This window comes from Canis lupus, chromosome 1, assembly GCF_003254725.2.
Source record: "Canis lupus dingo isolate Sandy chromosome 1, ASM325472v2, whole genome shotgun sequence".
NCBI lineage: Eukaryota > Metazoa > Chordata > Mammalia > Carnivora > Canidae > Canis > Canis lupus.
In genome coordinates this window covers 13,317,295-13,342,003 of record NC_064243.1, presented here as the reverse complement: position 1 = coordinate 13,342,003, position 24,709 = coordinate 13,317,295, and the positions used below count along the sequence as shown (strand labels likewise).

The 24,709-nt window shown below is 39.3% G+C and overlaps 2 protein-coding genes across 15 annotated transcripts in view; one reads left to right on the top strand and one right to left on the bottom strand.

The window, feature by feature from the left end:
• The window catches only part of SERPINB11 (serpin family B member 11), a 92,235-nt gene that overhangs the window by 3,417 nt on the left and 64,109 nt on the right, over window positions 1-24,709 (top strand). For 3 of the 14 annotated variants that reach the window (XR_007411862.1, XR_003126064.3, XM_025422077.3), the window contains exons 2-4: window positions 11,968-12,340; window positions 16,349-16,462; window positions 16,583-16,653. Coding sequence is in view for 1 of the 14 variants with exons in the window: in XM_025422077.3 (XP_025277862.1) it covers window positions 16,374-16,462; window positions 16,583-16,653 (160 nt within the window). In the remaining 13 variants the exon portion in view is untranslated. Of the gene's footprint in view, window positions 1-2,329; window positions 2,588-11,967; window positions 12,341-13,501; window positions 13,561-13,941; window positions 14,243-16,348; window positions 16,463-16,582; window positions 16,654-20,385; window positions 20,453-24,709 lie in introns of those variants that run through there. The other 11 variants (XR_007411871.1, XR_007411866.1, XR_007411868.1 and 8 more) reach the window with 8 other exon arrangements.
• On the bottom strand, window positions 12,024-15,621 carry LOC112645659 (serpin B4-like). The gene is made up of 4 exons (XM_035712432.1): window positions 15,549-15,621; window positions 14,549-14,688; window positions 14,100-14,255; window positions 12,024-12,425 (listed from the first exon to the last, which is right to left on the bottom strand). The coding sequence occupies exons 1-4, from the start codon at window positions 15,619-15,621 to the stop codon at window positions 12,024-12,026; spliced, it is 771 nt and encodes a 256-aa protein (XP_035568325.1).

Genomic DNA, 24,709 nt, shown 5'->3' with positions numbered 1-24,709 from the left:
AGTGAGGAAACATAATTTTTATTTTTTTTAAAAAATTTATTTATTCATGACACACACACACACACACACACAGAGGCAGAGACACAAGCAGAGGGAGAAGCAGGCTCCATGCAGGGAGCCCGATGCAGGACTCGATCCTGGGACTTCAGGATCACACCCTGGGCCAAAGGCAGGCGTTCAATCACTGAGCCACCCAGGGATTCCCCCAAACATAATTTTTAAACCTCTGGTACTTAATAGTACAGCCATAGCCATATGTAGCTCCATTACATTTAAATTAAAGTAAAAAAAAAAAAAAAAAGTTTCCTGACATAGTTCTATAATGGTGCATAAAAAACTACTCTAAAATATAGGAGCTGAAAATAGTAAACATTTCTGATCTGATGTTTCCTGTGGCTCCGGAATCTGTGTAGAGCTTAGCATCAGAGGTGTATAAGAAAACAGAACCTCCTTTCTTTAAAGCTGTAATTATCACACACGTTTTCTTTTAGTGTCCTGTGGCAGGATTCTGGTGGGACGAAGCATCCCATTAGTAATTGTAGAAAGTGTTGGAGAACTATAATTAAAAATAAAGTCTTCTTCCAACCCAGGAATTCTCTTAACAAAGGTAATAGAAAAATTGAATAAGCATTAAACCAGAATGTGATGTGTATCACAGGCAATTCGCTACGAGACTAGGAAGGCAGAAGGAAATCACATCCTGTTATAGAGCCAAGCAGATGTGACCTATAACAGAAAGATTCTGAAACAATAAACAATCACTGGTCCTCAAGTAAGAGGACTTGACAGCCCCGTTTGTCACATACAGTTCATCCTAGATTCATCAGATAATTGAGGTGACCATCTGTGTTAGCTAATTGGCTTTATCCAGAGGAAAAACAAACCTCCTATTTTTAAGAGAGAGGCAGTTTTGAAGCCTGGCCCTCTGACTTAGGGGCCTAACCTCCTACAGAAACTGGGAGATGGTGCAGGCTCCCATGAAAGTTTACATTTCAAAGAGATGGCTCCCAGGTCCTTGAGAAAAGGCCTCCCTCAATCCATGAAGCCAACAAAAGGCTTAACTAGTCTTCAAAAGCATATAAAGGCATTTCAAAGAGGAGAAAGTGCTCAGAATTACACATTTTCGTAGAGTAAATGTTGTGAGAAAAAGGAGAGGACAGGAAGACTTAAGCCTCTTGTTTTTAATTTGCATTTGTCCTTACAGTCCTTGCATTGACCTTGTGTTTTTTTCATTTACTATTAAGGCAGTTAGCCACATACTGATTATCACAACTGTCACTCACAATTTTATGGAAAACAATGTGTCATTAATATGCTTTCAATTCTCTTTCTCTTTGCGCTCATTACGTGTTTTCTCTATCATTGTGTTTACTATCTTCTACTGGTGTTACCGGATGTTTGGAAATAGTATCCACCAAACCCGCTTATTAGAATGACAAAGTATAGAAAATAGCAAATCTTTGTAGACGGTAGGATAATTACAGAGTACTCTGCTGTATTTCATATGAGTCATGTCTTATTCTAACAGCAGCGATTTAAATCGTGCTGTGTGTCCCTGTCTGGTGAATATGTACATTAATGTATATGATGATACTGCTCTAAAGCTATACTAACATCACACTAGATCCTATAACATATTAATCATAGTTATTTTAAATTTCCTCTATGATCGTTTTTACATCTGCATCATGTCTGAGTCTGGTTCTGTTCATTGTATTGTCTCTAGACAGTGGGTTATTTTTTTCCTTTGGGTGTGTGTTTGTGGGTGTGTATGTTTCACAATTTTTATTAAATACCAAACTTTGTGTGTGGTACAGTAGAGACGGAAGGAAATAGCATTTATGTCTGGAAACAGGCATGCCTCTTTTTTTTTTTTTAGATTTTATTTATTTATGAAAGACACACACAGAGGCAGAGACACAGGCAGAGGGAGAAGCAGGCTTCACGCAGAGTGTGTGGATGCTCAACTGCTGAGCCCCCCAGGCATCCCCAGGCACACCCCTTCTGCTATGCAATTAGTGTGGGCTGCAGAGTCTCTCTAGGCAGGATTTGAACTGAGTTTGGATGTCTTTGCTAAGATTGTCTTCAGTGTGGTCCTGGGTTAAATTCCTGGGTTTATCTTGTGTTTAGGATTGGAGGCCTGATTGCTGGATGATTTTTTTCCGTGTTTTTGCTCTACCCATAGCCTTCAGCTTTGCTATGCAAAGCATGACCTCAGAGGGGGCCTTTCTGCCTCCTTGGTGCTGGCAAGCCTGGGCTGAGAACAAGGGGTAGTGTTCTCTCTCTAGAGGCTGGAGACGTCTTGTGGTCTGGGCCCAGGAGAGTTTCAGGCCAGTTTCCAAGTGGAAGAGGCTCTTTTCCTGTTCCCTTACACAGTCACATGCGTCTTCACCTCTGCTACGAGAGTGGGGTCTGCTGCCTTGTCTCAGTGGCCAGTGCCTTTTGATTCTTGGGGGAGAAGAATCAGGTGTGGCTTTTTGCCTTTTCTGCTGTGGCAGCTGTCTTCCTGCTGCAGACCCACGCCCCTGAGGATGCCCTGCCCTGTCTTCCTTTTGGGGCCCCAGCGAACCTCTGCAGTGAAGCCTGAGTGAGTTTGAACTCCTCCAGTGTCTATGGCTCCCAGGGTTCTGAGTCCTTGTGCTGCTCACACTTGGCCTTCGGTACTTGCCTTAACAGAACTAGTCCTCCTCTGAGTTCTGCCCCGGGCAGTCAGTGTTTCTGTCTGTCTGTCTCTTCTTGGAGGTACTTCTCTTTCCTTAGATTTCAGGCTGGGTGGCTGGCTGGCAACTGCAGCTCTCTGATGGGTTCCAGAGTTTGTGTCTTGTCCAGGTTTTCCTGCTAGAGTGGAACAGCCCTCTTTCTGGCTTTCTCCATCACAGTGGAAGCTGGGGGTTGTGGGATTCCTTGGGATACCCATCTCCTCCGTGTTCCTGAGCTCGATCAGGCCCAGGAAGTTTCCTGCTGCCAACCCTGCGTGCCCAGTCCTGTGGCAGGTATTTCCTGAGAAGGCATCATGCTGTTTTCTAGATGCAGAGTGAGGCTCTGAGGAGTGTGTTGCAGCTGAGCCCTGGGGTTGCTCTTGCTTTTCCTCACTTCCTCCCAAGCCTTCTGCGACCTGGCTGCTTTCCCCCTCTGCATCCATAACAGGAATTTGTGAGGCTGTGAGTTACACCTCCCCGTGACTACTGACAAAGGGATTTGTTCTTTCTTTGACAGATTTGACAAAGATTTCTGTTCTTTCTTTCCTTCCTCCCTCCCCTCCTCTCCCTTCCTTCCTTATAATTTGCACAGGAAAAGGAGGAGTAAGATCCTGATATAGTGGTATATGCAACATACTGATTTACTTTTCATGTTGGAAATCCCATTATCATTTTTTTTCTGCTCTTTCATTGACCAGATGAGTCTCTCATTGACGGCTTGATCTATGAACTTAAGCAACAGGAAGGAGTTCTGAGGGATAACTACACATAATTGGTGGTGTAATTCCCTTTATAACTCAATACATTGACATCCTGGATTTGAAATATGTAAATCAGACAGTTCTGAGTTTGAGTCCTATGAAATTCTTCTCCAGGAAGCATTTCCTGTTTCTCCCAAACTGTTCTACACAATCCAGGCCTCCCAGAGTGCTTGGTGAAACTCTTTCATACTACCAGCTGTATTGTATTGATATTTTTCTATTTACAGGAGTCTCCGCTGCTAACTGTAGTTACCTTTGTGTGCTTAGCACATAGACCAGTGTCTGGAAATGCAAGTGCTCAAAAGTCTGATCAGTTCCTGGTTCTTGCACATCTTATATCTAGTGTTCCATCCACCAGGTTATTGTAGGAGTAGGGACACAGCATCTAATGGCAACTTATCAATGAAGAACGTAACTGTCCTGCAAAGGTGGAAATGTTTAACTGCCATATAATCTGTTCGGTCAAGCTACAGTACAGTTAGCGCGGGGCTCATTGGTGATGCCAGGGGTGGGTGGGTCTGCAAATGGATACCCTCAGGCTTAGACAGTCCGTGCTTTCTGGGGACAGCAGATCAGGATAACAGAAGGCTGGGTTGGCAACATGACATGTAGCATTAAATTGATCAACCCAGTGGAGGGAAAGAAGCAAAATGATGCAGCCTAGTTCAGAGTCAGGAAGCTGCAGTTTCCATCCCAGCCCTGCCCTGAACTGGCTGTGGTCTCAGAGAAGGCAGATTATTTTTTGGGAATTTTATTTTTTATTGTGTAAATGAACAGAATTATAGAAATGATCTCAAATATCACTTCTAACACTATCGGGGTGGCTATTCCCCATGAAATTATCTGCTATCTAATTATGTTGGAAAATAATTCAGACAGAAGGATTTTAGCAACAGAAACAAATTTTGTTTACGTCCATTTCTGAGTCATTCTCCAATGTGCCAACGTTAGGTCAGACAACTAAATATAAAACTGGGCTTTGGGGGATCCCTGGGTGGCTCAGCAGTTTCACGCCTGCCTTTGACCCAGAGCGCAATCCTGGAGTCCTGGGATCGAGTCCCGCGTTGGGCTCCCGGCGTGGAGCCTGCTTCTCCCTCTGCCTGTGTCTCTGCCTCTCTCTCTCTATGTCTATCATAAATAAATAAATCTTAAAAAAAAAAACAACTGGGCTTTGGAAATAAGCATATGGCTTCAGGCAGTTTAGCTCATCTTTTTGGGCTTCAATTTCTTCATTTTAAAGGTGAGTTTTATGAGACTTTCTACTTTATTGAGCCGTTGTGGAGATAAATAGAATATGTGCTTATTAAAGAATCTAGAACATGGTGTGCATCCAGTTGGTATGTGCTGCCATTTTCTTTGCCATCATATCACCACCACCAGCACCACCACCACCAGCAGCAGCAGCCTTCTCTAACTTTGCTGGGAAACCAAATCATGGCCATCTTGTTCTTAGCCGCCGTGTTGGAATCCAAGCTGCTGTTTTATCAGCTCTAAAATGTTACTGGATCCCAGGTAGAGCAGCAATTCTGTCCCTTGACTTATATCTCTTTATCAGTATTTGGAAGTGAGCATTCCAGGACACCAGTATATGCATTAAGCCCATCAAGGGTATTTAAAAGTTCTGGCTTACCAGACTTACACAGACCAATCCCCTGAGTTTTAAAAATATTCACCTATGATCCTATATTTGTGATGCATTCTTCATCTCCAAGGGGAATTTACCTCGTTGCCACAGTGAAAGCCTGTCATTGCAGCATGTGTTGGCGTTACTGTTCTAAGTTGTCTCAGCAGGCATCGCCTTTGAGGTCATTGATGGGCCACTCTTGCCATGCGTGTCATCACGACCACAGAGAGGTGCAGATGCAGACAGCGCTCCATTTGCCATGTGCAGTTTATCTTCATTTCACTTTGACCACTAGAAAAATGTACCAAAAGTGGAAGCTGTTGTTTTTCTTAAAATTATTGCCAGATAAAATATATGAGTAAAAGAGCCCTTGTTAGGGAGAACACAATTGTGTTACTAGTCTCAAGTGAAATATGAATCATCTTGGGCCATGTTTTAGATTATGTGTGTTGCTGGTTTCTACCCATTTGGGTAGACAATGATCAGGAATAGAAACAATACCATCTTAGATGTTACGATTCTAGAAGGCGAGGACACACACACACACACCACAACCACTTGGGAGGGCAGTGAGTTCTGGTTTCTTGTATCTTTCATAAAATGTCTTCCTGAACTTATGAATTTGCCTTTTTAAATCTGATCCTTACATTTTTCAGATTTCTAATTTTCTGATTGCCCACCAGCTATTTTCTGCCTGGCCTCAGCTACTTCCATGGAATATGTTGCATCATATTTCTAGTCGAGTTCCAGACCTTTGACTCTGCCTTGATCATTAACGTCGGGGCATTTTCCCAGTTCTGGCCTGCTTGTGTTCTGAATTCAGTTCCCTTATTCTGGCCTTTAGGATGCTTGGTTTATTCATTTATTTTTTGCTCACCCTGTATATGAGAACCCACTCCCTAATCCAGCATGGCATACTTTAGGTACAGAATAATTGTTTGTTGAATGGCCTACAGTCTCCTGCACACAGTGAGACACATAACACATGTTTTGGATGTTTACACCTGCATCAGGCTCTCTGCTCGGTGGGGAGCCTGCTTCCCCCTCTCCCTCTGCCTGCTGCTTCTCCTGCTTGTGCTCTCTCTGTCTCATAAATAATAAAATCCTCAAACAAACAGACATATTTAATTAGGAAGTTTTTCCCACTGAAATACTTCCAGAGCCAGTAGTCAGTGTGTTTTGCCAGCTAATCAAGTTGCAAAGCATTCATCCCACCAGAAATTTCCATTGGACTCTTACCATCAGTATCTTCCACAGCTCCAGCCTCAGGAAACCACTAATCAGCTTTCTGTCACCGCAGGTTGGACTTTATGGTTGTGGAATTACTTACATTATGTGCTCTTTCTGTCCCACTTCTTTTGCCGACCACGGTGTGGGGGAGTTTCATCCATGCTGCAGCAGGAATCAGTAGTGTCTTCCTTTTTATCACCGTCTGTTTATCCATCCACCTGCTGATGCAGATTTGAGTTATTTTCAGTTTTTGGCCCCTATGAGTAAAGGTGCTGTGAACATTTACATATAGTCCTTTCATGGACACATGTTTTCGGTTCTTTTGGGTAAATATTAGGGAGTGGAGTTGCTAGATCATATGTTAAGTAAATGTTTACATTTCATAAATGTTTACATTTCATAATCAAACTGATTTCCAAAGTGGTTGCACCTTTCTGTGTTCTTCATCAGTGGTATATGAGAGTTCTTGTTATGCCATATTCTCTCCAACACTTGTTGTAGCCAGTTTTTAAAATGAAAATGAAACTTTTGGCTATTCTACTAGGGGTAAAGTGGTATATTCTGTAGGGGAGGATCTTTGAAAGCATGTAAATATCCATTCCTTATAAAACTTTTAATTTAGCCATTTATTTTATATCAGTATGGACTCATTATATTCTGTTTTATTCAATGAATGGAATGCATTACTTTAAAGATACAATATTTCAGTTTATCAGTTTCTCTATATATGGCCACAGTGCAGGGTAGTTGGTTCTCTGACTGGCCTAGAATATAGGCAAAGCTCTTTAGTTCTCACAACTAGATATGACTCTAATGCCTAGGAGCCTTTGTCTTAACCTGTTTGCTTTTATAAAGTTCCTTTTGAGGGACGCCTGGGTAGCACAGCGATTAAGCATCTGACTTCAGCTCAGGTCGTGATCCTGGAGTCCCGGGATCAAGTCCCTCATCGGGCTCCCTGCATGGAGACTGCTTCTCCCTCTGCCTGTGTCTTTGCCTCTCTCTCTGTGTCTCTCATGAATAAATAAATAAAATCTTAAAAAAGGAAACCCAAATAAAATAACAAGTAGTTTAAAGTTGTGTCTAAAGGCATTCTGACAGTCAATTCTTTAACCCCCCCAGAATGCTATGCCAGTTTCAACTTAATTAAATCATTAGAAACTAGTTCACACTCATGGTGACACTCTAAGTTTATTTATTGCCTAAAATTTTCTTTTAAAATGCACCTCAAAATCCCTGGTCCTGGGCCAAACTTCTGATCTTTTTAGATATCTCACAAACTCCTTCTATTCTTCAACCTCTTTAGGTATCCCAGTGCCTCTGTGTTCATCAAGGCAACTGCCTCCCACTTGCCTTCCCTGTCTGGCCTGTTCACCGCATGGTTTATAATGTTACCCACTGGCTTGCTGGTCCATGAGTTCCCTTGACCAAGTCTCTATACTTCTATGGTGAAATATTTACTTCCTCTGCTCTGTTCTTAGGTTCCTGAATTGTGCTGAAGAAAATTGAGACCTTGTTCAGATCCTCCAAAATTCATGTTTAATGAATGAAGGATTTAGTACTGACTGAGAAGGATTTGGAATGAATACAGTCCCTTAAGCAAAGCTGTGTTCTAGAAACTAAAAATTGTCAACACTTGGTGTTTGTATATTGATACACTTTGAAGTCCATTCTAGGCCCTCCTTTCTTATCATTTTATACTCTCTCCCTAGGATCTATTCTTGCCTTTAGCTACCATTTTTTTTTAGCCGTGTTTTAGAGTTCCTGAATAAACATGGTAAAACTTTTATGTTGAGCATGACATATTAATTTTTTTTGTTTTTTTGTTTTTATTTATTTATTTTTAAATTTTACTGAAATTCAATTAATTAACATATAATGTTTCGGAGGTAGAGTTTAGTGATTCATCAGTTTTATATAATACCCAGTGCTCATGACATCACATGCCTTCCTTAATACCCCTCACCCAGTTACCCCATCCTTCCACTCTCCCCTTCCAGTGACCCTCAGTTTGTTTCCTATGATTAAGAGTCTCTTATGGTTTGTCTCCCTATCTGATTTCATCTTGTTTTATTTTTTCTCTTTTCCCCTATGATCCTGTTTTGTTTTTTAAATTCCACATATGAGTGAGATCATATGATAATTGCCTTTATCTGATTGACTTATTTTGCTTAGCATAATATCCTCTAGTTCTATCCATATTACTGCAAATGGCAAGATTTCATTTTTTTTTTTGATGGCTGAGTAGTAGTCCATTGTGTGTATGTATGTGTGTGTGTGTGTACACAAACCACATTTTCTTTATCCATTCATCTGTTGATGGACATCTGGGCTCTTTCCATAGTTTGGCTATTGTGGACATGGCTGCTATAAACATTGGGGGTACAGGTGTCCCTTCAGATTACTACATTTGTATGTTTGGGGTAAATACTCAGTAGTGCAACTGCTGAATCATAGAGTAGTTCTATTTTCAACTTTCTGAGAAACCTCCATACTGTTTTCAAAAGTGACTGCACCAACTTGAATTCCCACCAACAGTGTTAGAGGGTTCCCCTTTCTCCACATCCTTGCCAACATCTGTCGTTTCCTGACTTGTTTATTTTAACCATTCTGACTGGTATGAGATGGTATCTCACTGTTGGTTTTGATTTGTTTTTCCCTGATGCCAAGTGATGTTGAGCATTTTTTCATGTTCCTGTTGGCCATTTGTATGTCTTTTTGGAGAAATGTCTATTTATGTCTTCTGCCCATTTCCTGATTGGATTATTTGTTCTTGGGGTGTTGAATTTGATAAGTTCTTTGTGGATTTTGGATATTAGCCCTTTATCTGATATGTCATTTGCAAATATCTTCTCCTATTTTGTTGATTGCCTTTTGGTTTTGTCGACAAAGCCTTTTCTTTTGCAAAAGCTTTTTATCCTAATGAAGTCCTAATGGTTCATTTTTGCCTTTAATTCCTTTGCCTTTGGAGATGTGTCTGTCAAGAAGTTGCTGAGGCTGAGGTCAAAGAGGTTGCTGCCTGTGTTCTTGCCTAGGATTTTGATGGATTCCTGTCTCACATTTAGGTCTTTTATCCATTTTGAGTATATTTTTGTGTGGGGTGTGAGGAAATCGTCCAGTTTCATTCTTCTGCATGTAGCTGTCCAATTTTCCCAACACCATTTGTTGAAGATACTTATCTTTTTCTATTGGATATTCTTTCCTCCTTTGTCAAATATTTGATCATAGACTTGAGGGCTCATTTCTGGGTTCTCTGTTCTGTTCCATTGATCTGTGTGTCTGTTTTTATGCCAGTACCGCACTGTCTTGATGCTTACAGCTTTGTAATAGAGCTTGAATTCCGGAATTGTGATGCCACCCATTTTGGTTTTCTTTTTTAACATTCTTTGGGCTATTTGGGGTCTTTTCTGGTTCCACACAAATTTTAGGATTATTTTTTCCAACTCTGTGAAATAAGTTGGTGGTATTTTGATAGGAATTGTATTGAATGTGTAGATTGCTCTAGGTAGCAGAGAGATTTTTAACAATATTTGTTTTTCCAATCCATGAACATGGAATGTTTTATTTCTTTATGTTTTCCTCAATTTCTTTCATGAATGTTCTATAGTTTTCTGACTACAGATGCTTTCCCTCTTTGATTCGATTTATTCCTAGGTATATTATGGGTTTGGTTGTAATTATAAATGAGATTGACTCCTTAATTTCTCTCTCTTCTGTCTCATTGTTAGTGTATAGAAATGAAGCTGATTTTTGTGCATTGATTTTATATCCTGCCACTTTGCTGCATTGCTGTATGAGTTATAACAATTTTGGGGTGGAGTCTTTTTTTGGGTTTCATTTTAGAGTATCATGTTGTCTGCAAAGAGTGGAGAGTTTGACTTCTTTGCAGATTCAGGTGCCTTTCACATCTTAGTGTTGACTGATTGCTGGCGCTAGGACTTCTAGTACTGTGTTGAACAACAGTGGTGATAGTGGACATCCCTGCATATTCCTGACCTTAGGGGAAAAGCTCTCTGTTTCTTCCCATCAAGAATTATATTCGCCATGGGCTTTTCATACATGGTTTTTATGATATTGAGGTATATTCCCTCTATCCCTACACTGTGAAGAGTTTTGATCAAGAAAGGTTGCTATAGTTTGTCAGATGCTTTTTCTGCATCTATTGAGAAGATCATATGGTCCTTGTACTTTCTTTTATTAATGTAGTGCACCACATTGATTGATTTGTGGATATTGACCCACTCTTGCATCCCAGGAATCAATCCCACTTGGTTGTGGTGAGTAATCCTTTTAATGTACTGTTGGATCCCACTCTCTAATATTTTGGTGAGAATTTTTGCATCCATGTTCATCAGGGATATTGATCTGTAATTCTCCTTTTTTGGTGGGGTCTTTGGAGCATGACATATTTAGAGCTTCAGATCATATCCTGCATCTGAGCTCTAGACTTGTATATTCAGGTGCTTATTGGATAACTATCTGGATGTCTCAAAAGTAATTAAACTTCAACAAATATAAACCTAAACCCAGGATCTTTTCCTCTCTCCAAAACAGAATCTTTTTTTTTTTTTTAATCCAACCCATTGGGTAGGCCAGAAAATTGGATATCATTTTTGGCTTCTGTCTCTCATTTCTGTCATATATATAATGTGTTGCTATAATCGTGTGTATTTTACTTCCTGAATAATTCTTACAAATCTGAGCTGACATCAAGACTTGGATGCTCAGTCAGTGGAGCTATCCAGTCACCCCTGGAATTCTATCTTTATTTTCACCTTGCACAGCACTCGACAGTATGTACAAGTGATAAGTGTATCATGAATTTTATTTCCTATATGTAATTCAGCAGTGATCAAAAACTTTAATCCAAAAGAATTCAATATTTTATTTCAATCCCTTAGTTCTACTCTGGACATTCTGATGGCTTACTAGTTAATCTCACTGTATCTACAATGTTCTTTCTTCTCATCTGTTTATATCATAATAGCCAGAGGTGTATTTTAAAAACGCAGATATGATGTTCTCATTCTTCTCTTTGGAAAACAAACAGATGAGATCTATAATGGCTTTTGATTTATTTTAGGATAAATTAGAAAGCGGTTAATATGGTTAATAGAAACTTTCAAAGTTTGGTACCAACCTACCGTCAGCCTTATGATCATCTGCTTTGAATGCTCTTTCTATATGATAATGTATTTCTAAATTATCTTTCCTATGTGTGGTGGGCTGCTTGTACTTTGTTTAAAAGAGAAAAAAGGAAAAGCAACAAATAATATGAATAAATAATTATTTATTGATAATGTATTTCATAAAATAAAAGAAATTTAGACATGAAAGTGTTCCAGATTATCACCTAAATTCAAATAAATGTGGATATCTAAGTTAATAAGTTTGAATAATAGATTTGATTTCTGAAATAGGAGATATGATTTCAAATTTAGTAGAAGATAGAGTTTTAAAATATCTTTTTTAAGATATTTTATCTTATGTTGAACATTTGTCCAAAGGGGAATTATCACTGGGAGATGAAGTAGGTTTACATGTTTGTAGAAGGAGAGAGACAGACAGGCTATTTCCATTTCAACCATTATATTCTTAGTGATGACTGTGAGATTGGAAAGGAAAAAAAACTAAAGAGAATCTGTGTTTCTCGCAGTGTGTATACTGGAACAAATGTGAATTTCCTCCTCAATAGAGGCAGGCTAATTGCATCTAAGGGGAAGAGACTCTGCCCAAGAAGAGGATGCTGTTGGTCTTATTGTGCTTGATGAAGAACAGGAAAGGGTGATCGCAATGAAAAGGATAGATTGGTGCTGATTTGGCAATAACTTCTACGTCTGTGGAGGCTGCAGCCTCCGTGCCCTCTTCGGTGACCTCCACAAAGGACTTGTGCCTGACTTTAGACACCACAAGATCCTGCCTCCCTGTCATGCCTGAGAAGTTGGCGCTCTTTGTGTTGAAGGCATCCACCATTCCCAGGGCTTTCAGCGTGGCCTTGAGCTCATAACTCTCTTCTACTTTGAACCGGGGTAAGTATAAATCCACCTGCCCATTGCTCATATTCTGTGAGCTCGTCCACTCTATTAGTTTCTCAGCAGTGAGTTGATCTTCAAGCTGCAGCAATGGAAAAAGGGAATAGCTGACATGATTCTCAAGGATATTAAGCACGATTTAACATTGGATTGAATTGTAGAAAACTTTTATTTAAACAGTAAATGTAAATGCAGAAGATTCAGTTTATCACATCTTGTCTGAGGAGTCAAAAATAACAGTCATGAATATATATTATACAGTCGAAAAATATACTATATATTCAGGACTGTGTTATATTTATGTATATATATGCATAAATATCTATACATATATATATGGATATGTATGTGTATATATACATAACAGAATTATTAAATAAAGTTATTTTGTAAGCGATGAACTATGTATCTCTATTTTTTATACTCTACATAGTTCCAGACCTCCAGACCTTCCATATGTATGATATGCTTCATTTTCAAATAGACTTCTCTTATTACTATCCTTGTGTACATAATTTTGTATACTCTAATTGAAATAATTTTTATAGTGTAGGTACAACTTTTATTCCTTTTTCTTGCTTTACTTATTTGTAAACATTTCTCATATAGGTATATATTTCTCTAATCAAGTTTAAATTATTACACAGTATCTAAATTGATATTCAACGTATATATCTTTAATTAATATTTTTAAGCATTCACTACTTGTCAGCCCCAAGTTAAACTATTGATAATACAAAGATGCACCAAAATTTTCAATGTCTTGAGCCACTTCTATCTAAAAGCCTTTGCCTTGTTTGGATTAGTTACCTTAGTTAAAGTCCCAGGACTGGGAGTCCTTATGTCATTGATAAGGGGAATTGCTGAGCTGAAGTCTGACATATTATGGCCCTTCACGTGTGTTGTCATGTTACCTTCCCTGAGGATCTCCAAATCCCAGTGTTAGCATGATAGCTATTTTGTGTGCAGTAAGTTCCCTGTGGCTTCAACAGCACGGCAAGCTATTGGAGTCATTGGAAAACTGCCATGTTTGGAATGTCCTTAATGTGCCAGATACTCTTCTAGATATTTCTAAATATTAACTTCACTATAACAATTTTAAGAGGAAAATTATAATCCTCCCACATCTTAATTTTATTTATTTTTTTTGATTCTGAGCAATGAGGCTCTGAAAGGACTTTTGAGCTCCTAGGGATTGAATACTTCCAAATTGAAAAGTAAGCATCAAAATAAATCTCTTGGTCCATTGTCTACAAAACCACTGTGATTTGATATTTAAAATGTACCTTTCATTATGTTAATTTACTTGTTTTGTTTATGAGTGAGCTTACAAATATTTCTATGTGTCACCTGCATATGAATGTTCATTTCCTTGTCTTCTAATGAATAGACTGGAATATATTAGAAGTTTTTATGGTTGCAAAATATTAATGTGTGTGCCTAAGTATGTTTCTTTTGAACTGACATTCCATAGTTTCATCAGAATATTAATGGGACCCTTGATGTTGAGATTTTCTATATATTGTTCCATATGACACTGTGTTATTTAGGATATTTACTTTTTGGAACACACAGAATACCAGATTCTCCTTAAAAAGTTCTTTTTTAGGCTGTATGCAGAGAAGTACTCTGTACTTGAACTCAGTCAGCCACCACCACCAATCTGTGAGCATTGCTTCAATGAACAGCCCATATAAGGATTGTACTACTAGGAAATCAGGCAATAGTAGAAAGAATTGGAGACATAAGATTTTACCTTCTGCAGACCATCTACTTCGTGTGGCAGCAGCAACATCATGCTTAGATCTTTGCCTTTGTATGGTATTTCTAGGATCTTGGCTTGCAAGTCCTCCAGTGAGGTGAAATTAAAAACATTGGATTGTCTCATCATCTGCACAGGTTTGCTTGTGTCCTGCAGTAATTAACGTGGCAGACAAATGCTAAGTGAGGCATTAGTTAAAAAGAAGATAATACTATTGAGATACCAAACACATCCTCTTTCTAAGGGATGATATGTGAAATTTGTGAATTGGAAGCAAGAGTTTCTTCAAGTATTTTTATCTAAAGTAAAAAAATAAAACAGGAAGAAAATACAACCATGACAAATACATTTTTTCCCTGCCATTGCATGTGCTATTAGATATGAATTTAAATTTAACATTCCATGTATGAGTGTGTTACATTATTATAAAGAAATTACAATACCTTGTCCAGCCAGAATTCTTTCTCCACTGTGTTTTTTGTATCAAATTTCGTGTCCCACTGTCCTTTAAAATAGACTGCGTTCACCAGAACCAGAATGGTATGGTTAAGAGAGTCTTTGGGAAACATATCCTTGATTTTTTCTGCAAAAGGAAAAAAAAAACTCAAAGGTCTTCTGTGAAAGTACAAGTGGTTTGTCTGGAAGATGCTTTGAAAGTTACAGTGGATCATTCAGGCAAGTCACTACTTTAGGGACTGTGAGCAATAATTTTTGAGTTGCAGCTTTCTTTGTGATGCCAGCCTGATGGGAGTTATCCTTGCTGGAGATACCCCATCTTGTCATGGGAAAGGTGTTCAGATTCATTGTCTTTGGGTGACTTCAGTCATCTCACACGGAATATGGATTTCAGCTACTCTTGAAGCACCTCCATTCCCAGCTTCCTTCCCTCCCTGAATTCTTCCAACCACACCCCCCATTCTTCATTCCTCCCACCCTTTCTATTTTTTCAATGTTGGGCTTAATACTCTGAAGAAATAGGGCTTGATTGTTCTTGAGGACAAATGGCATGAACTCTATAACCCAAAACACATGCCCTATGCTGTCAGATATTACTGTCTGGGGTGTCTTCTCTATTCTGCACTTTGAGAATTTAAAGGATGTGAACCCAAGATGGGGTTGGAGCAGAGACTTGGGATCCATGAAGGTACTGTTGTCTGCGATCATGAGCAAACACCAATTGCCAGCTGTATTTCATTGTAATTATCTTTCTGTCATACAGAAATTCCCTTTGTTGCTTTTCACCTTTACCTGGACCATTCCATCATCTGCAATGCTCTCCTCCAGCCTCTCTGCAAAGCCATCACCCCCACCCCACTGGCACCCCAAATGCTGTCAAGAACAGATTTCACACACAGCAGGGACTAAAAAAAAAGTGATTTTTATGGGCAATCTCTCATACTCTACCATTAGTTTGGCTTTCCACCCAGGAATTTATCTTCTTACGACTTTCTTCTGCAGCATTGTTAAAATCAACAGATTCCACACTGGCTAGGTAAAATTTCTTAATGTTATCCATGTATTCCTTTGATGGAGAAGGAAGAAAGGAGGAATTAAGAGTAATTCATCAGTAATTACGTATTCCCAAGTTAGTTATCTTCAGTCTTAACAAAATACAGTACAGGAATCTAGGCCCTGAGAAATCTACTTTTTCTTGCCCATGCGTATTTTATACAGTTCGCATGTGGGTAATTTGAAATGCAAGTACAGGCTGGCACAACAGTGAGGTCTTTGAAAGGCAATACCTTCTGGACATAGGCTGGGGCAGAAGAGGCTCTGGGTTGCAAACTGCAAAGCATGATGCTCCAAAGGAGATGGTGTGTTTCTGGGACTCCTAAGCAGTACTATCAAACCTTAGGGTTTTTGCTTTTGCTTATATCTTCCATTCTGGGCATTCAGTGTTCCCCTGGTACTTCTTCAACTTCCCTTAGAACTCACCAAGCCTGCACTCTCATCAGTATCCCATTAGTCATACATTTCATGGGTCATTGTCCACCAAAATTTACGCTATGTGACTGAATGGTATCAGATCATTGGGGCATCTCATGACTTCCTTTGCTACTGAATCTCTTTTGGGTTGATGACGTGATCCCTAAAACTGGACTTTATATTGGTGGGTTGTCAAGTTCTAGGATATTTCATTTGAAATAGTTGAGGCAAAGGACAAAGGACCTGGGATTCAGGTTAAAGGTATAGCAAGCCAAGTGAAACTTACTTGAAGAAATTGATACTTTTTTTCTCCATAGAACTTGTTGGCCATATTCAGTTCATATGCATCAGTGGGTTTCTTTAATTCGGTCAGAAGCTTTTGAAATTGGTGGTGTACATTTTCCATCTTTTCAACCTTCAAATATTAAAAAGTAAGCTCATTGCATTCTCTGTCAATGTAAATATAAATACTAGCCCCGTGTAAACTGTTAGACCCAAAACTATACTTTGATAGTCCTCAGGTGACATTTATTGTTATTCCTTGATTTTAGGTGGATTTACTTAAATATTCTTCAAGATCCTTATAATTCAGTCTCCTTCAGGAAATTTCTTTCTGCTCTGAGTAAGTAATCCAAAATTTTCACTTATTTACTATAGATGTAGCACCATTCCACCATTGGATTATCTTCTAATTGGTACAAATGGGTTAGGTAAAAACTTCCCAGCTAAATTTAGGCTTCTTAAGGGCTAGAGGCACATTTCATTTTAACAGCTATCAGTCATATAATAATGTTGAATTTGTTTATTTCAGTTATATTATGACATGGAGCCCTTTACACTACTAGATTGTATTTATTCTAAGACCTGTTGACCATGATCAATGGCTCTTCACTCATGATAGTCATACTCTCTCTCTTTTTTTTAAATTTATTTATTCATGAGTGACACACAGAGAGAGGCAGAGACATAGGCAGAGGGAGAAGCAGGCTCCTTGCAGGGAACCCCTTGTGGGAATTGATCCCAGGACCCAGGGCTCATCACCTGAGCCAAAGGCAGATGCTCAACCACTGAACCACCCAGGTGCCCTATGGTGGTCATATTCTAAATGTAGGAATAGTATGTGCCTGGTAAGGGCTTTACATTTGTATCTCTCTTTATCCCTATTCAGATGAAAACAAGAAACTCAGAATTAAATAGACTTTCCAAAGAGACGCAGGTGGCACAGCCAAATTTTGAACCTAGGCCTGTCTGAATCCAGAACCTTCTACTTGCTAGCTAAGAATTTTGGACCTTAAGTTTATAAACTCTGTATCTCATCTAATCATTTCCCAAAATATGCTTGGAGGCATGCTTATTCCTGTTTAGTTCCATTAATAAATTAATTAAAATTATATTATTTTAGCAAAAGTATTGTGATTACTGTAATTATTGTTACTCTGCAATAGTAATGCATAAAATTTATCAGTTTCCAGTAATCGAGGCACTGTTGTAATGTTTTCCATCTGTTTGTATGCATTGAGGCAGATTATTTTATTACTCCCAGCTTCCTGGGATGAGGTCATGGTGCCTTAGAACAGTTGTGTCTTGCTCATGTTCCCCATTGGTTAACAGCAGAGCAGGAATTTGAAGCTCTTTTGGCACAGTGCTGATCTCCCCTCAGGAGACAAACGTATGAAATAAATAAGTATGTAATATGAAACGAGATGCAACTCTGTCCAGTCTCTTTTACCTAAGAATTTCCCTAAAAACGGACTTTTCACAGTTTATCTGAAATTCCTAGCTAAAATATGAGCCTCCTGGATATGCGATTCTCCTTCTAGACTCAAGTGCTCTGTGACTCACATGATCTGTTGTAGTTCTTCCTGTTGTGCTCTCTGTGGCTTCATTAAAGTGAAGGACCTGGAAGAGACAGGAAGCAGGATAAGAAACCTACTCAAAAGATCTGGAAATAAATTAAGAAAAAAGTAAAAGAAAGAAAGAACTCAAATCCAAACAAAACAAAACTCCCAACCCCAAACGCAAACCCAAATCCAAACCAAACCAAACCACTAAACAAAGGAAAAAGAGAATAGAAAACTTAATTGCAAGCATTTGCTCCTTGGAAAGCCACAGCAAAGCCACTTCAGAGAATCCTGTGTCATTATTCATTGATGAGAAAACATGAAATGTTTTGCATGAATTTAAGTCAGCATGTCACTTCTGCCATTACTCTTCCCTTTAAGCCTTACCTCTGTTTGTTGTGCAATTGTGGGAGTTCATCTGGGCTATCAGAGGAAATCTAGGTCCAGGGAAGTGAATGGAGCAGAGCCCTGGGGAGGGCATGTGCCCCACCCCCCCAAAGCTCTGTGCTCACCCAGTCATGGGAATGCTTGCTCGGCCTCCCAGCCAGATCTGGGGCCATCTGCACACAAGCCAACAGAGAAATCAATCTAAGCTGGTGACCTGTGTAGGAAGTAGACACCTACCTTCCCAATTTCAAGTGCAGTATTTTCTTTGGCACCTAGGTAGGTCATGGCTAATGCTGATGAGATGGAGAGAGGCGAGAAGAAGATGTTGTCACCCTTTTTTGATGTTTTGAACTGTTGGAACAGATCAAATGCGAAGCGGGTGTTTGCTGCACTGAGTGAATTCATGGCAACCTTGGTGCGATCTGGAATTCCTAGGAAAGGATCAGATTCATTTCATGACTTTCCTGAAGGAAAGATTAGTTTGTAATGAAATTATTTCTTAAAAGAAATGACTTATATTTGGGTTGTGGGATTCTGGCAACTAAAACTTTTCTTCCTTCTACTTTTCAAGCCTCTTTCAGTGTATATGTGTAAATTTCATAACTAGACGACTATCAAAATTACTATTAAAAAAAACTTTTGTGAAAAAGTAATAAGACATCTTTATCTTTCATTGCTCACTGGCACTCCTAGGCCTAGGTAGAAAGTGCTTTATTACCGATACCAACACAAAGATTCAGACAGCTCCCATTTAGGCACCTCTCTGCCTTTTCCTTTAGGGTTCTCTGGGTACCAGAGACTCTCTCCCCAACCACACAGATGCCCAAGGGAGCATTTGTTTAATAAGAAGTAAATAAGTTAGATGAACGATAAATCAGCTGAAGAAGGTGTTCTAGTTTTACCACAGCAGAATAAGTAAAACCCAGTCACACAGAATGAGATCAATGCAGGATAGAAAACACACCATTACCATATGTTCAGAAATGATTCCTGTTATTAAGCTGGAGCAGCTACAGGTACTTACCTGTGTTCCTGGAGGAAGCAGAGGTGGGCAGGGAGCCTTGTCAGCCTATGTGTGGTGAATGGTGAGCTCCAGAATATATAGCACTCTCCTGCCACCTTCTATTACTCGTTGTAGTCAGTATTTCAAGTAAATCCACTTTTGATTTCTTAACTAGGCTAACCATCATGTATATCAACTCAAAATATTTGTGGGAATAAAACATGATCATTTCATTACTGTACTTCCTTTTCCCCTGCAGCAAAACACTGCGGGCCTGCGGTCATTGGCTCTTATGAAATGCATGTAGGTGTCTTTCTAATACCAATGAGGATGGAGTTGCAATTCCAACTTCCTGACATGCCCCTGCAACATTTATCCGGAAACAACCCTTAAAAAATGTCTTCTCTTAGATGTGGATGTCTTTAAGGCCCATTTCACACATAAACCATGACAAAGTTTATATTTTCTATCTTTAGTTCTAAAAGGTCTTGTTCAACCTGTCAATTTCCTTAGTAATTATTCTGTATAACCAGGAAAATTGCTTGAGTTCTGTCTAAAGCACTACTGACAAAGGGTCCCAGCAATACGTAGAGAACAAGAATCTGTTGCCTTCTCCTAAATGCTATGCCTTGATAGCTGTTCTCCTTGTTACCACCCATGCCCCCTTGCAGGCAGTCCCAAATTTTCCCTGTGTTTTAAGGACAGTGGGAAGTTCATTTATCTCGCAGTGTTAACATGCTCACAAGGGGAAGAACAATGGATAAAAACAGACCATAGGGTGTGGAAGCATTCTAGTTTTTTATATAAATATGAATCAAAAATAAATTGTCTGAGCTCCAGAATCATGACATTTTTCTGACGCTTGCCCATTAGCATACCAGCTTCATATTCATGGACTGGATGCCATAGTCAACTACCCGTAAGAAAAATGAGACAAAGGTGTTCTTTGAATGCCGTGTTTAATTCTGCTTTCACGGGATCCTTATCCCCTTCATGTGCATGGTGTTCCCACAGGTAGAATCATATCAAAAACTTGATTTTTACAGAGTGGGGATAGGTATTCACCCTTTTACTCCTTCAGCAGTTTATTAAGGCGGATCCCTTTGTTATCCCCATTGCACAGATGACAGAAGTGAAGCACAGAGCTATTGAATAAAAGCTCAGGTTTCTACAGGTGGTGAATTGCCCAGGTAAGATATCAGGCGAATAAGCTGACTCAGAAACCTGCATGTGTATCCATTCCCCATATATGTTACATACACTCCTTGTGTTTAAATGAAAAGAACTTTTTTCTTCTGCACTCTCAAAAGAGATAATGTCCTTCTACAAAATCAGAAGGGGTGAGATACAGATCTCCGAGTTGAGACTGGGTAGGGGTAAGGGAGAAAGCCGACTGTTGGGGCTTTGATGAAGGAATAGGTCCAAAGGTAGAAGAAAATGATGAGAAAAAGACCCACGGCGAAAAATCACAAACATGAGGAATAGGAGCTTCTCAGTGAAGGTGGTGTCACAGGCCATTGTCACCAGATAGAAGTGAGGGTTTCTGAAGCAGGAGTAGGAGGAGTTTCTTTGGGCTCCAAAAGAGAAGGATCTGATCCGTAAGACAGAGGTAAGATGCTCAGCCTGGGTGTGGAGGGAAGAAATTTGGTGACAAAGTGGCATAAATTAGCCTTTAAGGGAACTTCTGACTAAGGCTGAAATCTCCTAAGACTAAGTGACTAAGACTTGTCATACAGAAGTAGAGTCTAAGGACAAGAGACTAATTATAAGGACCAAGAGTGCGCTTACATTTAGAGAGAGCTTGGGCTCAATTGAGAAATCATTTCATACTTTTCTTCTGTTCCCGAAAAGTGTTCCTATAATTGACAGGATTATGATATCCTGATTTCATACAGTGTCATAAAAGACTCAGCCATTTTCAGAACTTTTGCATGTGATTCCTTGCCAACTTGTGTCTTTGCGTATTTTCTAAATGATGCACCAACATCATTGGTGACAGGAGTCCAGAAACCCAATAAAACTTAGGAGGAACATACACTTTTGGGAACTATCCTGCTATTTCTAATGCCTTTATAGGTTGGTTAGGAAAGGTTTTGGTTTTCCTGAACCTTACTTCCTTGTGAAGGGTGTGATTTGTTAAGTTGCACATCCTAGGGGAATTTTACTTCTTCTTCCTGCTTACGAAGCATGTGGTGTATCTGTTTACAGGGAAACTGGTTAGTGGAGAACAATGAGCATCCAATGACTGCCAAACACTGCCAAACACTGTATTCCCTGCAGATACAGATACAGCTATGTATACATTGAATAACATCAGACTAGGGTTAATTAGCTTTGTAAAAAAAAATTCACAGAGGAGAACTCATTCCAGTAAGATTTATAAAGGTATCAATTAGGGAATGGTCTCTTGTGTAAGTATATCATGGAAGACAGATTTATAGTAGCTCCACCCTTTCCCCCATTCCCACACCTCCAGCACCAGCCAGTACAGTCATCCTACTTTCAACTAAATCCAGCACTGTTCTTTGTTGTTCTCTTAGAACTCCCTCTCTGATTTGTGTGGGCATTCCTGTTCTTTGCCAAGAAACCCCAGTGTAGGCTCTTGCCTTTCCTATTCCTCTTTGCTTTATATGAAATAATGGTTGTTCCCCATGACTGCATGTCACTAGATCTTTTCTCAGAGGCAGCTTTTCACTCCCCATCTTCATACTATGAAGTGAGGAAACGTTTTCTCTTTCTTTTATTTCCACTGCTTTTTCTAGCCATTGTTTTTTTTCCTATCTCAATGCCCTATTTTTAGTTTTCAACCATGAGGGTATGTCACCACATGCCCAACTACCATATTGTGTGTTACTCCTTACTATTCATTAAGTCTTCAGTTACCTATTCACCTTTTTGTGGTTTTAGCTCTTCATCCTAAATCCTCCCAGTATTCCCGGTGACTTCAAAACTTCTGTTTCATAGTCAACAAATGGAATATATTTCTGTTTTATTTTACATATGTTTTAATTGAATCTCCTTCTTTCTGAAAATCTTCTCATGTCTTTTGCCCTTTTGATCATTGGATTCATGATGTTTCTTATCTACTTGAATATGTTTTTTATATAAAGTAATATTGATGTTGATGCTGTCTCTGGAGTACCAATGGGGAGAAAAAATTCTAGAGGGGTGAAGAAACTCAAGTACATGTGATGTAGGTTTGCTGGGGATTTTATTTTGCTTTTCCAGCTCTACCCTTCACTCTTTCAACCTCCTGTGGGCTGCAGGAAGCTGAGTTGTAAGGTGACATAATCAGTGTCTTGTCATCTGACAGACACTTGCATTGGGCCAGTGGGAGGCAACAAGTCTTCCAGCTTCCTCTCAGCTCCATTGCCAGGGGATGGCTGCATTTCTTTACCAAAAGCCACAGATACTATTGGACAGCTTTTTCTGCAGCTCTACCTGTTTTCTGGGTTTTGGTAACCATTCCTCCCCTTACTATTTAGATCTAGGAATGGCAGTGTCTCCCCATGGTTGCTCACCTTGTGCTATTCACCATCCTTTCTTGGTTTCTCTTAGCCCTGACCATGCATTGTATAGTTTCTTTATCAGACTTTACTGAATTATCCATTCTGACTGTGTCATTTGTTTTCTGCTAGGCCCTTGACTAATAGAGTAAGTAAATTACTTTAGGAAAAATATCCTCAGATGGAATTCTGGTATCAGGTTAAACACATATTGAGAAGCACACGTTAAGAGGACATGGGGCACTGGCCTATGGCATATAGTAGCATCAAGTTATCACTGATGGAGGCAAGACACAAAGTGCAGGCAGAAGAAAAGGTGTTGGGATATCAGGTAGCCATGGTGCTTAGTTGATGTAGCAGCAACTGGTTATAAAGATTGTGGGATCAGCTGCTTACTCATGATGAGCTTTGGAACACAAGGAGAAATATTTTTTTCTGTGTACCAAGTCTAGCAGTAACCAACTGAAATCTGAAAAAGATTTTCCATGGATCTTGACAAGTAAATACTGGAAAATAGAATATATTTGCAGTGATAAGATACATCACCTTTCTAGGAAAATGCAATTAAAACAATAGTGAGATTAACACCAGTAATAATAGTTAGGATTGGTGTGATATGAAAGAAGAGATTATTGATGAGATGTTGGTGAAAATGTTAGTACAACCACTTTGGGAATATTTGGTGATATGTGCTTCAAATTCAGCAGTTCTGTGTTTAAATATATATATCTTAGGTGTACTAGCATGCTGTGCTTAAGGAGAGTTAATGACCATACAATTGGCAATGGCAAGAAGCAGAAACAACTTAGGTGTTTATTTATTTATTTTTTTAGATGTTTATTAATTAAAGAATAAGGAAAGGGCACCTGGATGGCTCAGTTAAACATCTGCCTTTGGCTCAGGTCGTGATCTCAGGGTGCTGGGATCGAGCCCTACATTGGACTTTTTGCTCAGTGGAAAGTCTGCTTCTCCTTCTCTCTCCCTTCCTCCCCCAGCTCATGCTCTCTCTCTTTCACTCTCTCTCTCTCTCACAAACAAACAAACAAACAAACAAACAAACAAACAAAGTGTTTAAAAAAAAAGAATAAGGGATCCCTGGGTGGCGCAGCGGTTTGGCGCCTGCCTTTGGCCCAGGGCGCGATCCTCGAGACCCGGGATCGAATCCCACATCGGGCTCCCGGTGCATGGAGCCTGCTTCTCCTTCGGCCTGTGTCTCTGCCTCTCTCTCTCTCTCTCTCTCTGACTATCATAAATAAATAAAAATTAAAAATAAATAAAAATAAAAAAAAGAATAAGGAAAAAAATTATGCTAGGCTAATACAATGGAATATCCTACAGCAGCGAACATAAATGAACCAGATATTCATGTATCAGGAAGGATTGATCTTCAAACATAATGTGCAGTGGAGAAGTATCATGTTGAAAAGGATGTGTAGTTATCATTTTTTTGCAGTTGGGTGGGGAAAGTAGGGAGATTGATCATTGAAATGTAATTCTGGGGAACTAGAGGCCACACTTGCTTCAGAAATGTGGGAATGTCCTTGGGTGTATGATAATATTGCCTGTTTTTTTTTTTTTTTTTTATTGCCTGTTTGTGATTGAGGATCATTAGCATTCAGAGCCAACTGCTCTTTTTTTTTTTTTTAGAGCCAACTGCTCTTATATAATTCGTAGAAACAGTGAGCCACATTAAAAACATCTGTGGTTTGTCCTTTCAGGCTTGAGGTTTGGCTAGATGGTGCAGATTATTCATCTGTTTCTGAGTCAGCTGTACCCCAACCCCATTATGCCCCATAAACTTTCCTGCTGAAGTCTTTTAGTGGTTTCCTCAGCCTTTTGATGGCCCCTTATCCAGTCTTTGACAGTGAATTTTCTGGATTATTTTTCACTGCTGACTCCTCTTCCTTGGAATTCTATCTTTAGTTCTCTACATCTCTGACC